We start from the raw sequence: 14,885 nt of genomic DNA, 5'->3' as shown, positions 1-14,885 counted from the left end.
ATTATGGACCAAGCCCTGCGAGTTTGCATTGATCTTCCTGCAGATTGACATCCATTATAATTGAGTGAACAGGGAAGCGTGTTGTGGTGACAGGTGTGCTGGTTTACTCAGGTAACCAGTGATCAGCCTTCTAATGAGAGTAACCGTTGACCCACATTAGCCTGATTGTTTCCCAATCAGATTACACATCAAACATTACGTCTGCAAGATGTACTGTAGACGTATTCTGAAAATATGGAAGCAATATTAGTGACCGTCATGCAGTGTCATATGCAAATATACGGCTGCGGAATAATTCAGTATTAGTTTTCATGGACTTTCACTGGAATCGTACTGCGATGATATGAACTTATTATGCAATTATATACTAACAATACTTTGTTTTTTGTTTTACATCCATGAAGAGTTTGGTCTCACATAGTGTAACAGTGGAGCACAGTTTATTGCTTTGAAATTTCTCTTACAATCCGAATGTACACAGCACAACTTTGTGAAATACAGCCTCTGCATTCAACCCATCCTGAGCATTGAGGAGCAGTGGGCTGTGAAGTGCCTGGAGAGCAACTTGGGATTCAGTGTCTCGCTCAGGGACTCCTGGACATACAGAAGGGAGGAGCCGGGGATCCAGTTGCCAACCATGTCATTAAAGTAGTGGTGTTAATAAACGTTAACTGACAATAAGAATTATTGGTTAAACAGTTAAAGAAATATGAATAGGTTTGTCGCTAAAATGAGAATGGGTCCATCTTAAAGGGACAAAAACAACCCCTTTTATGTGGATGTCCAATCAGTGCTCATGGTAAATGTAGTCCAAAGAAGAAATTAATTCCCAATGTGTGATATATTGACAGAGAGACGATCTCTCCTGCTGTGGAGCCGTGCCGGCTTTGGCTACTTATACCAGTATACGGCTGATGACTCAACAAAATAAACTCACGAAACAAAAAATATTTGTACACGTAAACCGAACCTTTTGAACTTAAGTTTCTCTTTTCCACAGAACGTAGACCGGGTTAGTGGCCTTGTTACCTCATCGTAAGACACACTTTATTCAAACTAGACAGAAACAAAATAAAACTAAACCCATCTTAGTTAGTCTGCACATGTACTAACTAGTCCAACACACCAGGGGTTACACTCTTGTTCTCCCTGTTTGTTCTGTGATAGTGCCGCAGGTATGCAGCACAGTCCTGTTTAGCTAAATAACGGAGCTAACAGCTAACGTACTGAGGTTGCATTGAGTTACCTTATTCACGCTTTATTCGCTAAAAATAAGAATTGGGCGAAGGTAAATTAAGAAAATAATAACGATCAACCATTTGTAACAGGAAGGTACAGAGGACACAGGAAATAGTGGCTGCACAGCAGTCAGAGGCAGAATCGGTTCTGCAGGTTTCAGGATCTTTAAACACACTTCAAGAAACACAAAGTAACAGAAAACCTAGCTCAGTCCAGAGCTCCATCGCTAAACTACACAAACTAAAGCATTTCAGGCGGGCCGCTAGCCGACTTAACGGTCTTAATTCTCTCCAACCCTGGAGCTGTTAGGGAGGAGTGACCCTGCTCCTCCCTCAGCATGTTCTTCCCTGATCAGCTTCCTGCTTCACCTTTATTCATCTCCCTGATGAGGAGATCAGCTCCAGGTGTGTCTCCTCCCACACCTGATCCCAATGCTCTCCTGAAGGAGTGGCTGGAGCCCTCTGGCTGGAATGTACACGCCTCCAATTACCCTGGACCTTTGCTCCTTACACATTATTTATGTGAAACTTGAATAAATCCACTTGTTTGAAGAAGATTTGTTCACAGCAATATACAATAGATATTAGAGGGAATTATGAGCTGTTAACCTTTTCTTGTTTTCAACTCACCGGTATCTGATATTGCATGTTCAAGTGCAGCAATAACTTTGTGAGAGCATGAGTCTACATGTCCGGTAGCTGTGTCATAGAAGTGTGTGGTTCAATACGAATCAGAGATATCATGGTGACTGTATCACGTGCTGTCTTTCGAGGTTGCCAATGTACAAAATGCAGCGCCGTAACATTTGAGTTTCTACTCGCAACCTTCAACTCTAAATCCAAACCGTCAGCTCTCTCAAGTGTCTGATTTACACACACACAACCCCCCCACACTCTGTCACTACTGCACCGCCTCAACCTGATCAGTGATTCCTCTCACATTGTCCCCATCATTCTACTTACTGCCACCTGTCTGCTAACCATGTCCAACTCTAGCTGCCACAGGCATAATGACCAGCTAAACAGCTGTATGTGAGCAACACACACACACACACACACACACACACACACACACACACACACACACACACACACACACACACACAGCTGGCATCTAAAGTCAAGTGGCATACACTGATGTTTTTAAAGCCATGAAACTGGGTAGAGCTCTCCTCAGGTCTGTTTAAACACAGCAGCAGATGTTTATTTTGATGATTTACTGGAATGACGAGATAAGTCTTTTTGACATCCAAATGTTGACATATACTCACGCCGACATGATGTGCAAATGCATATTTAATAACATCTACATCTCTCCCCTTCTCCCCACCTTAATATGCTGGCAATTCCAGCATATTGAATGACAACAAGATGATTTGGGGGTCTTGTCAGGTACAGTGTGCATCTAGAAAGTGACAGGAGATTCAGGGGTCGTAGCTTGGGACATGTCCATCACTGGTTGACAAGCTGCATGCAGAAAGCATATATAGATAGCTCACAGTGAGTGAATGAGCTCCTGAGCACGAGACGCATGTACTCAGTTCATTAGCATGTTATGTTCTTGTTGATTAGTTACTTGTCAGAGAGGTGATGGGTAGTCTGAACTGAGTAGTGTGGACAGGACATTTCTTATTGTTTTGTTTGTAGTCAAAAGCAGGCCGAGCATTGGGCTGTACAAAATAAATTGAACAGGGGAAATGCTCTCTAAAGCTGTGTTTAGATGTGATTTCAAGAACAACCGAACTGCACCTCAGAAAATCACTTTGCCAAGCACAAAGCTGCATCTTGTAAATGTGGTTTTATGGACCTGAGAATAACGTCACAACGATTTGTGTGTTGTCTTAGATCCAGCTGAAGAAAAACAAGCCCTTCAGACGCTTTAAGAAGCTACAGGAAGCCCGACCAGAGTTCCACAACCATAAGCTGGAGGATTTACTCCAGCTTCCCGTTCAGCGGATCGATCAGTAAGATTCCTGTTTTCTGTTTAAATGAAAAGGCCAGATGTTACGTTTGTTTTTCTATATGAGTTATACGTTTCTAAGTTATTGGTTTAGGTTGATGTAAAGTTTGGGGTAAATTTACAGTGCTGTTAATTAAAACTGTAATCCCTTCCCAGTTGCATTATGAAAAACGTGGGGAGGAAGCAAGTAGGGACAAATGATATCGTGCCTCAGAGGATATAATACATCAATAAAACTCTATACCATCACTGCTATTTCTATAAAGCTCATAAAACCACATTGATGATCTCTACAATGTAAGATGGTGTGAGCTTTCATTTAACTACCAGCACATGTTTCCAGCATTTGTCACAAAGCGATTGTTTGTGGAGGTTCTATGGTGGTGCTGTTCCACCATCAAGAGGACTGCTGGAGATGGGTCACAGATTTCACACTTGACTCCTGTTTTTGCTGTTTCCTTGTTTTCTTCTCACAAGGCACCAGCTGCACTGCACAATGTATAGTCTCTGTGACAGATGTAATTATTATTATTTGATGTAGCTCCCATTTAAGTACTCAGACTGTCCAGAAACTGTCAAAGTCTCCTTTGTTAAGCACGAGTTTTTGTTGGCTGTAATTTCATGCGGTCTTGATCTCGCTTGTTAATTAGCAGAATGAGGAGAAATGGGCTGAAACGTGCTTTCCAATGCGGCAGATATCTGACAGTGGTTTATCAAGCTGCTTGGTTTCTATCTTAATTAGGCCCCTCTCATGTTTTCATCCCTCCAGATGTACAGCTGAGCACCCTAAATATTCCGTCCATCCATCGGGGTAGAAAGAAGTTGTCTCTGAGATGAACTGACCCTTCACCTTAACATCTGAGACACTCTGTTCACGCTGTATATCTCCTGTATGTTCACTTTCTCTTCTATAACTCCCTTTAGTGTCTCATTGTACCTTCGCTTCACGGATAACGGGGATCTTTGAAATGCAGTATTCCAAGCTTTGTAAAACGATTGGGACGCACCAATTCAACCTTTTCTAGCCCGATACAATTCATCATGTAAGGTAGTGATGTCACAAGAACTGATACTTTAAATTTCCGAAAACGTGATAGTACTTGTTTTTCTACAGCACCTCTGATACCATAAGTACAGGGGCAGGACTCCAGACTAACAGTGTCTAAAATCCATAAGAACACAGTAAACTCACTATTAACGCTTCCAGGGGTCGCACCCAATCTTCCCTCTAATAATGCTACATTTTGAGCATGGTAACGTTAGCCATTAGCAGCTGGTGGGCTGTCAATATAGCTTATGAATAATATCACAATATTTTTAAGCTTTGCCCGTACAAACGTTTATATATACAGTATATGTATGTATATATACATATGTTTGGATAAGATATTATAAGAAATTGTTATGCCAGTGTCAATAAAGATTACAACAGAAGAATAGCAAAAAACAATAGAATAAAATACGAACAATAGAATAACAATTATTAAGTGTAAAATAAATAATACCATTGCAAAGTAGAACACAATAGCAATAAGAGGAAGGTAAAGAAATCAAGAAATTCAACTAAAATAGAAAAAGTAAAATACAAGTTACAAGAGTTCACATGAAATTGAAATGTACTATTGCACGATGCTGACAAAAGTAATGTATTGTCCCTAAAGTAACATCACTGTTTGATTTAACCCATTGATGTCCATGAGCAGGGAGTACATTTGATGTATTTCTCACCCTCTCTGGGTCATTGAAAATGTCTTGGAAATATTTTGGACAAGAGTGGGAGGCCTGTTTACTTTTGATGCAACCAATGAGAGTACCCTCGTTCTCTCACATGAGCATGCTGACCACCGCTGTATCCGTGTCTGACACACAATCAGTGGGCCTCATTCTCTCAGCTCAGCCCTCTCTCGCTCCGTCTCTCTCTTCACACTTCCCATCATCATCATTGATTCGTCTGTCGTTCTCGGTAAAACTCGGGAGACTCGAGGGATGTGTCTTAATTGTATGATGATTTTAAGTGGCACGGCCAGATAATCATCCGCGGCTGGTGCCTTACCTTGCTCCGGCTCCGTGGCTGGGAATAGCGGGGGAAATTGTTGTCACTTATCGCCATTCAAGGATGATGGATGGCGAGCAGGGCCCGGAGTGTGTATACTTATGTTGCTGCTGGGGGAGGAATAAAATCATTTCCTTTATTAAGTGGCATTCACTGGAGCAGGCTGGAGCGCTCGTCGGCGTCCTCCCCACTGAGATCACCATTATGACAGTGATGGGGTCTCCAGTTGATTGTGGCAGTGAATAGCAGCCCTTTCTGCCTGTATTGGCCATGTTTGTGTCGATAATAGAGATGACGCTCTCATAGAGACGGCGGCGCTCAGAGGCCTTGGGATATATTCGCTCTAAGCTGAGCACCATTAAGTATAACAAGAGAATGGCCCAGTGGTCGGCCCACTGTAGAGACTGAGCATGCTCCATGTAAAGGCCGTACAGCTCCAAAGGTCTTGGGGGTCATTGTTATACTTGCTAAGCATTGAGAAGTGTGTAGCTGCACTGGCCATGCTTGATTTAGTCTTTCAATTGTCAAGGTGGGATTTCAAATTGACTGCTTTATGTGCTCAGGTAGTTCCATCATCTCCAGCAGCTGAACACAGTGAGGTTCTCCAACACAAGGTCACAGCATTGATTAATTTCTTTTGAAATAATTCAGAAAATCCAAGCCTTACTTCCGCGCCCTTCTCTGCGGTCTGAGTGCCGAGTTGTATTTCCGTTCATAATTTGCGTCGCATTGTCGGCGTGTCAATTGACCCTGTGGTTCACTGCCGAGTTTGAAGTGAGGCTCGCAATGAAACAAAGTGCCTCGATTATGGTGTGAGACGGGGTTTTGTTGTGAATCATTAGTTGATTCTTTTGACCCTGAACACTTCATAGCTGAGGAGAGAAGTTCAAGATTTGGATGATTGAATATGAGCTCCTCATAACCAGCTGACCCCGACAAACTTTAAAGATTCCTATTTGTAACTAAATCAGTGTTGTCAAAGTCACTTTTAATTATGAGCTGAAGCTTTTCACAGATTTTTTAAATTGTTGACATGTGTCAACATGTCATGTGTCTCATGTTTTACCTTGTGTTTGCACCTTTTGATTATCACCTGTAATGTGAAAGCATCAGATTTGAACAAACAAAATACATTAGGTGGATTTATTAAGGAGAACACAATAGCGCGCTCACTCTTTGTTTTATTGACCGAGACACAAGTCCATACAGCATTCTAGAACTACCAGTGTCAGAAGGCAAGGCAAGTTTATTTGTATAGCACATTTCAACAACAAGGCAATTCAAAGTGCTTCACATAAAACCATTAAAAGCATCAAAACATAAGGCAAAAGAAAAGGAGATTTAAAAACAATTAAGAACATTCATTGAAACATTAAAAACAGTCATTAAAACACTAAAAAGCAGTGTAAGAAAATGAAATACAGTAGTAAAATGCAGTAATGCAGGAAATTGATTAATATCCTTGAATCTGGTTCAATTAAAGGCAGCAGCAAACAGAAATGTCTTCAGTCTGGATTTAAAGGAGCTGAGGGTCTCTGCAGACCTGCAGCTTTCTGGGACTTTGTTCCAGATATGTGGAGCAGAAGAACTGAATGCTGCTTCTCTATGTTTAGTTCTGACTCTGGGAACAGAAAGTAGACCGGTCCCAGACCACCTAAGGGGTCAGGATGGTTCATAGGGTAGCAGCAGATCAGAGATGTATTTTGGCCCTAAACCATTCAGTGCTTTATAAACCAACAGCAGGATTTTAAAGTCAGTTCTTTGTTGGACAGGAAGCCAGTGCAAAGACCTCAGAACTGGAGTGATGTGATCCACTTTCTTGGTCTTAGTGAGGACTCGAGCTGCAGCGTTCTGAATCAGCTGCAGCTGCACAAGAAGGATGACACTGACCCAGGAACTGAAGTTAATCCTCCTTTAGGGACTGGTTCAAAAGTTACTCAATACTCACTACTGTTATTTGTTTGGCAGAAGACATCATTTGTAAAAAATCCACAGTTTTATCATGGAAAAGGTAACTTCAGCTAAGCCAAACAAATCGTATCTTTACAAACGTGTGTGTGGTTTCCGTGTGATCATTCTAGATGAAGACATGTGAGAGGTAGCGTTCCACACCCCAACAGCAGAGGAGGCGGTTCTAGTGTCTTCAATAGTGACTCAGAGGGTCGAGCAGGGGTTCGATCTCTAGTGTCTTTGGGAAAGACACCTTGAACGGTAGCTCGCTGCCATCGCTGTGTTGGGGAATGTGTGAATGAGAAGTAAATTGTAAAGCGATTTCTCCTACTGAGGTTGGAAATCGTTTTACAAGTACCATACCATACATTTCCAACCGCAAAATATCAAGCTGCTCTGCCCCCTTTTTCCATCATCCTTCTCTATTTTGGCAACACTTACTAGTTACCTGAGTTTTTTGAGTCAAGACTTGGTTTTTAAAAGGTTTATCACCTGGCATCCTGTATTCCTGGGCTGTTTTGTGAACCACAAGTCAGAGGCTTGTCGACTGATGATTGCAGTCATTAAGGTGCGTGAGGCAGACCTAATTAATCCCCTGCAATATTAACTAAAAACTCTGACTCTCACATGGATTTAAGTTGACTCTTTGCAGCAGCACACAGTAAAAAAAGAAGCTGCAGTTTGACTGGAAAGTGTTTCCTAATGTCTACATTTACACAGAGTTCCTTTCTCTTTGAGTAAATCCTCGTTAGTCACCCTTTCAGAGAAAGATAAGACGCTCTTCACAATCACTTCATATTACATTTTAATTGCTCAAGTTTGGACAGAGGACTATCTCTAGTCCTCTGTTTTTACCACGGATGTGCATTCCTTTCCTTTTTAAGCTATTAAAGTTGAGTAATTACACACAAGCCCATGCCATGTTCACTAACCCGTGCAGAAGCCTGCCAGTGCATCTTGTCTCTTAATTACAAATTTGAATCCTTAATGCATGTATGGGAAGCAAAATAATTAGACGGATTTCCTCCGTCTCTCTTCTTTACTGACGTCTGTGCAAATGCTCAAATGACCTGACGCGTCTGCCAGGAGAGAGTGAGAGAAAAGCCTGCATATCATCTGCATATTGTAAAGGAATTAGCAGCTCCTGCTGCAGCGGCAGGCGGCCCGCCCCTCCACCAGCGCATGCTTTCCAAAGCTGCGTTCTTCATTAGAATATCTGAGCTGTCGTAAATATGGTTCAGATTACGTGATTCTCTCATTATCTTTTCTTTGCCTTGCTGCTAATGAGCGGGACAGGGCAGCTAAACGAGAGAGTTCCGTTTACATTATTTCACGTGTGCCGCAGTGATACTCATTAGAGCGTTGCTTTTTGTTACACAGTTGCTTTAATTAGATTTTCGTCTCCACGCCTTAATAAGAATGAGGGCATCCATTGCTAATAATGCCTGTAATGTGTTTGTTATTACAAGACAAGACAAGAAGAAGAAGAAGCGGAATTATTTCTCTTTTTAAGCGTCTCTTAATTGAAGGAGGTTTAATTGGGTCTTGTTAGGCTTCCGTTTCATTTCCAATGAGTAATGGACTACAAGAACGAGGCCCTCCTCCTCCTCCTCCACCCACAGACCACCGCTCACCAACCTGCTGCTGTGAACAGCTCCTGTAAATCATGGGAATGCAGCTCACGCACACAGCTTAGTTTCAGGCCAAGCTTTCAAAGTAACCTCATGGCCTTCTTCAACGGCTGGAGTGGCTCAGTTACCATGGTGATAGGTTGTGAACCCGCCCCCTGATTTCTGCTTGGAGACCTTTGACCTCTTCCCAGAGGACACTGAGTGCTTTCGGTCTGGTGTTCACAGACAGCTGATGTTGTCAACAGCTGTCGCACGTGATGTCATGATGATGTCGTACATCACTCCAGTCAGGTGGGGGGGTCTGGCAGAGATCTTAAGGTGTTGAATGGTTTGTGGTCAGTGCAGACTCTGAAAGCTGTGGCTCGAGGTTTTTTTGAGTCGTGGTGGGATTCTCACCAACCACTTCTTGTGGCACATAGCACATATCACCTGGCAAAAAGACTGCAACAACCGAACTTCCTGTTTCTTCACAATAAGAGTTATTTGAACTGAGGTTCGCCCGTCAAGTGCAGTTTTATCCGGGACGCCACAACACGACGTCACTGACCTCCCGTCTCTGGGTTCGACTGAAGTATTATTCATCCATCTTATTTTTCTGCAGCAGAACATCAGACAGCCAGTAGCAGGCTGTGTAGTGGAGAAGCCTTGGGTCCTAGCTGGGTTCGCTTAGCTTCCATCTGGGCTCTCCTCCCTCTCCTCCTGGGGCAGTTTGGTGGCGTCTGGTCAGGCGCCACCAAACTTGTGGCAGGTCTGGCTGGTACGTAGGCCGTGGGTGGTGATCATCTCAAAGTCTGCTGCACTTAAACCCCACATTATAGTGATAACTAGAAAAAAAAATAAAAATCAAGACAAAAGAATGTAGCGAAATTCATAGGAGCCATGGACCGCAGACTGTATATGCACCACTGTTGCCATAGATATACAGCGGGTAAAATAAGTATTGAACACGTCAACATTTTTCTCAGTAATTATATTTCTAAAGGTGCTGTTGACATGGAGTTTTCACCAGATGTCGATAACAACCCAAGTAATCCATACATACAAATAAAACAAATGAGGTCAGTTATGTGTAATAAAATGGAATAACACAGGGAAAAAATATTGAACACGCTTACTGAAATTTATTTAATACTTTGTACAAAAGCCTTTGTTGGTAATGACAGCTTCAAGACGCCTCCTGTATGGAGAAACTAGTCGCATGCAATGCTCAGGTGTGCTTTTGGCCCATTCTTCCACACAAACAGTCTTCACGTGTTGAAGGTTCCGTGGGTCTCTTCTATGAACGCTGAGCTTTAGTTCTTTAATAGATTTTCTATTGGATTCAGGTCAGGTGATTGGCTGGGCCGTTCTAGCAGCTTTATTTTCTGAAACCATTTGAGAGTTTCCTTGGCTGTGTGTTTGGGATCATAGTCTTGCTGAAATGTCCACCCTCCTTTCATCTTCATCATCCTGGTAGATGGTAGCAGATTTTTTATCAAGAATGTCTCGGTGCATTTTTCCATTCATCCTTCCTTCAATTATGTAGTTATTATAAGTTTGCCAGTGCCGTCTGCTGAAAAACAGCCCCACACCAATATATTCCCACCTCCAAACTTCACTGTTGGTTTGGTGTTTTTGGGGTGATGTGCAGTGCCATTTGACCTCCAAACATGGTGTGTATTATGGCATCCAAAGAGTTCAATTTTGGTCTCATCTGACCAGACTATATTCTCCCAGTATTTCACAGGCTTGTCTAGATGTTGTGCAGCAAACTTTAAACAAGCTTCAACATGCTTTTTCTTCATCAATGGAGTCTTGCGTGGTGAGCGTGCATACAAGCCACGACGGTGGAGTGCATTACTTTTTGTTTTCTGTGAAACAATTGTACCTGCTAATTCCAGGTCTTTCCGAAGCTCTCCACAAGTGGTCCTTGGCTTTTGGACAACTCTTCTGATAATTCTTTTCACTCCTCTGTCAGAAGTCTTGCGAGGAGCACCTGGTCGTGGCCGGTTTATGGTGAAATGATGTTCTTTCCACTTCTGGATTATGGCCCCTACAGTGCTCACTGGAACATTTAGAAATCTTTCTGTAACCAATGCCATCAGAAGGTCTTGAGAGCGCTCTTTGCTTTTACCCATCATGAGATGTTTCTTGTGTGACATCTTGGTAATGAGACGCCTTTTTATAGGCCATCAGTTGGGACTGAACCAGCTGATATTAATTTGCACTGACAAGGGGCAGGATTGCTTTCTAATTACTGATAGATTTCAGCTGGTGTCTTGGCTTTCCATGCCTTTTTTGCACCTCCCTTTCTTCATGTGTTCAATACTTTTTCCCTGTGTCATTCCATTTTATTCCACATAACTTGATTTCTGAACTTATTTGTTTGGTTTTCTTTTTATGTGTGGATTACATCTGGTGAACATTTCATGGCAATAGCACCTTTTAGAAATATATTTACTGAGAAAAATGGTAACGTGTTCAATACTTATTTTACCTGATGTATGTGTGTGTGTGTGTGTGTGTGTATGTATGTATGTATGTATGTGTATATGTATATATATATATATATATATATATATATATATATATATATATATATTATTTATAATGCAAATATTCATAATATTGTGTAATGATACTGGAACAGACTTAAACCTTGGATCTACCCAAACATTTTAAGGCCAAAAGAGTTCTAACCTCAAGTAAATAGATCACATTACAGAATTACTTGTTGATGAAGTCTTCACAATTTAGTCGAGCAAGCAAGTTTCCAGGTGCAGCTTGAAGACCTGTTGTGTTCTGTTCTCTACACGCAGCTTATAAACACACGGTCACACTACACTGTTGTCACTCCAACCATGTCACATTCCACTCATGCCACCACATGGCCCAGCAGCAGGTCTTCTAGTGTCACTAATAGCCCCTCTCACTGGCACCACTATGTCTCTACAACCAGCCCAGACTGCATAGAGAGGGCAAAGGCAGACAGACAGTGGAAATCAATGTCAATTGTCAATGCACTTCACTTCAATGCAAGGTCACATCATCCTAGTAAAAAGGATAAAGATTTCTGAGGAAGCTGACACTCTTCACAACTGTTACTTTATATGGAAACTGAAATTGGGACGACGATTTACTTTATTTCATCACAAACAGTTTCCTGAATTAGCTTAGATTTTTGTTGTTTTGTTTTTAGTAGGCCTATTATTATTATTAATATTATTAAGGGAATGATAATTGTCAACTGTCATATTGCAAGCAAAATGTGACTGCCAATTTGAATATTTTGTTTTAAACCAAGCCCATGCAGGCATTTTGCAAGCTTTGCATGATAGTACCGGTAAAGGACTCCACCAACCTACACGTACATTGTGGCTGCTACCCTGCTGGTGCTGATCAGCTTGAACCAAGAGGAGCTGGGGTTAGTAAGGATCAATGTCAGTCATCTATCGGCAGAGCTTTGGCAAGAAGCACCATGTACAAACAGAGCAGTGAAAGACGGGCTCAGTGTCTCCAAGTGTCTCCAAGTATATTGCGAAGGAGATTTTTCAGAGCAAGTGCAAGTACTAACATTTGAGTACTTGTGGAGGAGAATAGCGCTGGTCCACCTTAAAAGTCAGCTTACCTTAAGTGCCCCGGAGCAGGCTAATCCCCGAACACGCAAAGACTATTGTGAAGTTTTTGGTTCAGAAGAGGCTGATTGTGGGATAAACATTATTTTTGGGGATTTCTGACACCATATAGTGAAGCTAAACCCTGTCACATGATGACTCTGCAGTGACGCCGAACCGAAATACTGACCAATCAGGGCAGACTGGGCTTTTACAAGCTGGAACAGACTTTTCACACAGAGGGTCAATGCAGTATGCGTGCTGACAGGATGAAAACATTGAAGTATGTAAAAATATAATAATTATAGTAACCAAAAAGTATGAACCTGAAAAGGAGCATAATATGTCTCCTTTTAAATTTTGACACAATAGCTCTTCAATGTACTCAGCATTTATAAACGTTGGATGGAGTAATACTGTGTTTCAATTGTTTTCTGCCAAGCAATGTGTCTGAAGAGTGCTCAAGTAAAAGCAGTTCACATCTCGTCATGTTACAGCTGTATCTGTCAGAGGTCGTCTCCATCAACATTATTTCAAAGCACCATCGGCTTCACTCAGGAGCTTAAGTCACTGCACATTTTCTGGTTTGAGGTGCATTTAGTAATAACCTGACCCGCCAGGTGGTTCGTCATGGCCATCTGAGAGGCCGTCATTGGAAAGCTTTTTAAATAAGAGCAGGAACTGTCCAAAATATACTTGGCAGGTGATTGGATGAAACGTATGTCAGTCAAACTGTTGCCGATGCCAGTCAGGAGAAAAGTGTCGTTCTCTGCTCTTCTTTCAAAGACGTCAAATTGTGATATCACTGATGCTTCTACGTTCTACGTTCACCTCTTCAGGAGCCGCCATTGTTGTGAGAACGAACAGTCGCCTCTCGGTGTCATCTCACACACACCTAAGCCACGCCCCTGGCTGCCGATTGGTCCGTGCTCAAGCTTACAAACGCAGTACTCGAAGCCTGACGAGATGGAATTTTGTGCGATGCGTGATCCCACGATTCTCGCGTGATCACATGACATCGTGAGAGTCCAGTTCATTTAAGTATGGCACCAGTCACTGTTGTCCTGCATGCAGTTTGCGATGACAGGACGGAGAATGAACCGTTCAACAGTGGCTGTGATTCTGATAGTGGTTGTTGGGCAACACGTGTAACATCGGGTGGAAATGAAAAGTGTTTGTTGTTCCAGTTAATACTTTTTCCAGTGATATTTGTAGATGGTGAGCGCACAGTGACCTTGTTTATTTTCTGTTTTCTCGCAGGTATAAACATTTCCTACAGGACCTGACTGCCAACACGAGTCCAGACAACCCAGAGTTTCATCAGCTTTCAAGTACGTGTCTTTTCTCATTGTGCCGCTGCCTCAATAATCATTTTCTTGCATTTCAATCTGCAGGTTAACCCCTGAGTGCTTTTACAGTGGAGCAATGCGTCTGGAGCCACACGCTCAAATTTGCACACGTGTGAAGCTGGGGTTGTTGTTGTCACCTCCTCCTCTTCCAATCTGTCAAAAAATGTTGGGGTTTGTCAGCGACGGCAACCTAACAGCAAGTGACGAGCACATGGCGATGTGCTCCGCATCACTAGTCACAAAGACTTTTGGCTCACTCGCCGTGGAACTCGTCCTATCTGCAACAAGCAGTTTGGAACACAGGATGGTTAAGTAAAGCTGTACAATTATAGAATGTAAGGCCAGTCCTCCGACTGCAGGGAAACAAACAAACCAAAAAAAATACACAACCTGTGAAGACTTTCATCTCAGCAGTCAGACTCCGTCGTAGTGAAAGACAGCCCTCATTATCTTCATTTGAGGAACAAAGGGAAGTGCTCGCTTTCCCTTTCATTCCTCATTTGTTGTTTTTGTCGCCACGGCGCTTGGCTAGCGGAGAAAACCAACGCGAGGCAAAGCTCAATATGCGTGTAAGTTCTAGTTTGATGTGGATTTTGACATAATTAATTGGGAGCGGATCAGAGGATATTAAGCGGGAGCTATATTAATAAATAAAATCTTCCAGCATCAACACGAATCACGATAATGACTCATTTCAATCGTCAAATAAACAGCGGATCTGACTCGAGTGTGAATGTACACAAGGAATTATTTATGTGTATCAATTAAAATCTTATTGCTGGTGTGCTGCCTTTGCTTACAAATTAAAACAGCCTCTGACTCTAAGATGAAGGTACATATCTAAATGTGCTCCACCAGCCCCTCTTCCTCTTCTCATTAGGAGATCCTTTTTTAAACTCTGCAGCTTTTTATTGCTCTCTCTGTGTGTGTGTGTGTGTGTGTGTGTGTGTGTGTGTGTGTGTGTGTGTGTGCGCGAGCGAGCGAGCGAGCGAGAGAGAGAGAAAACGGCCTGGTTGTATTGTAAAGGGAATTATTTAAAAAAGAAATTCCAGACAAATCACATTGTATATGATTAAGCAAACTAGCAGATAGAATCACAAGAGGCTTTGTT

The 14,885-nt window shown here is 42.2% G+C and overlaps 1 protein-coding gene across 2 annotated transcripts in view; it reads left to right on the top strand.

Annotated features, from left to right (window-relative positions):
* Positions 1-14,885, top strand: part of arhgef39 (Rho guanine nucleotide exchange factor (GEF) 39) — a 54,215-nt gene that overhangs the window by 12,923 nt on the left and 26,407 nt on the right. For both annotated transcript variants that reach the window (XM_068716731.1, XM_068716730.1), the window contains exons 5-6: positions 3,084-3,202; positions 13,686-13,756. In XM_068716731.1, coding sequence (XP_068572832.1) covers positions 3,084-3,202; positions 13,686-13,756 — 190 coding nt within the window. The remainder of the gene's footprint in view (positions 1-3,083; positions 3,203-13,685; positions 13,757-14,885) is intronic.

The sequence above is a fragment of the Cebidichthys violaceus genome, unplaced genomic scaffold (assembly GCF_023349555.1).
Source record: "Cebidichthys violaceus isolate CVI_PGR_0920_01 unplaced genomic scaffold, fCebVio1.0.p SCAF_21, whole genome shotgun sequence".
NCBI classification, from domain to species: Eukaryota; Metazoa; Chordata; class Actinopteri; order Perciformes; family Stichaeidae; genus Cebidichthys; species Cebidichthys violaceus.
Note: the sequence above shows the minus strand (reverse complement) of the source record. Positions and strands in the feature narration are given on the sequence as shown.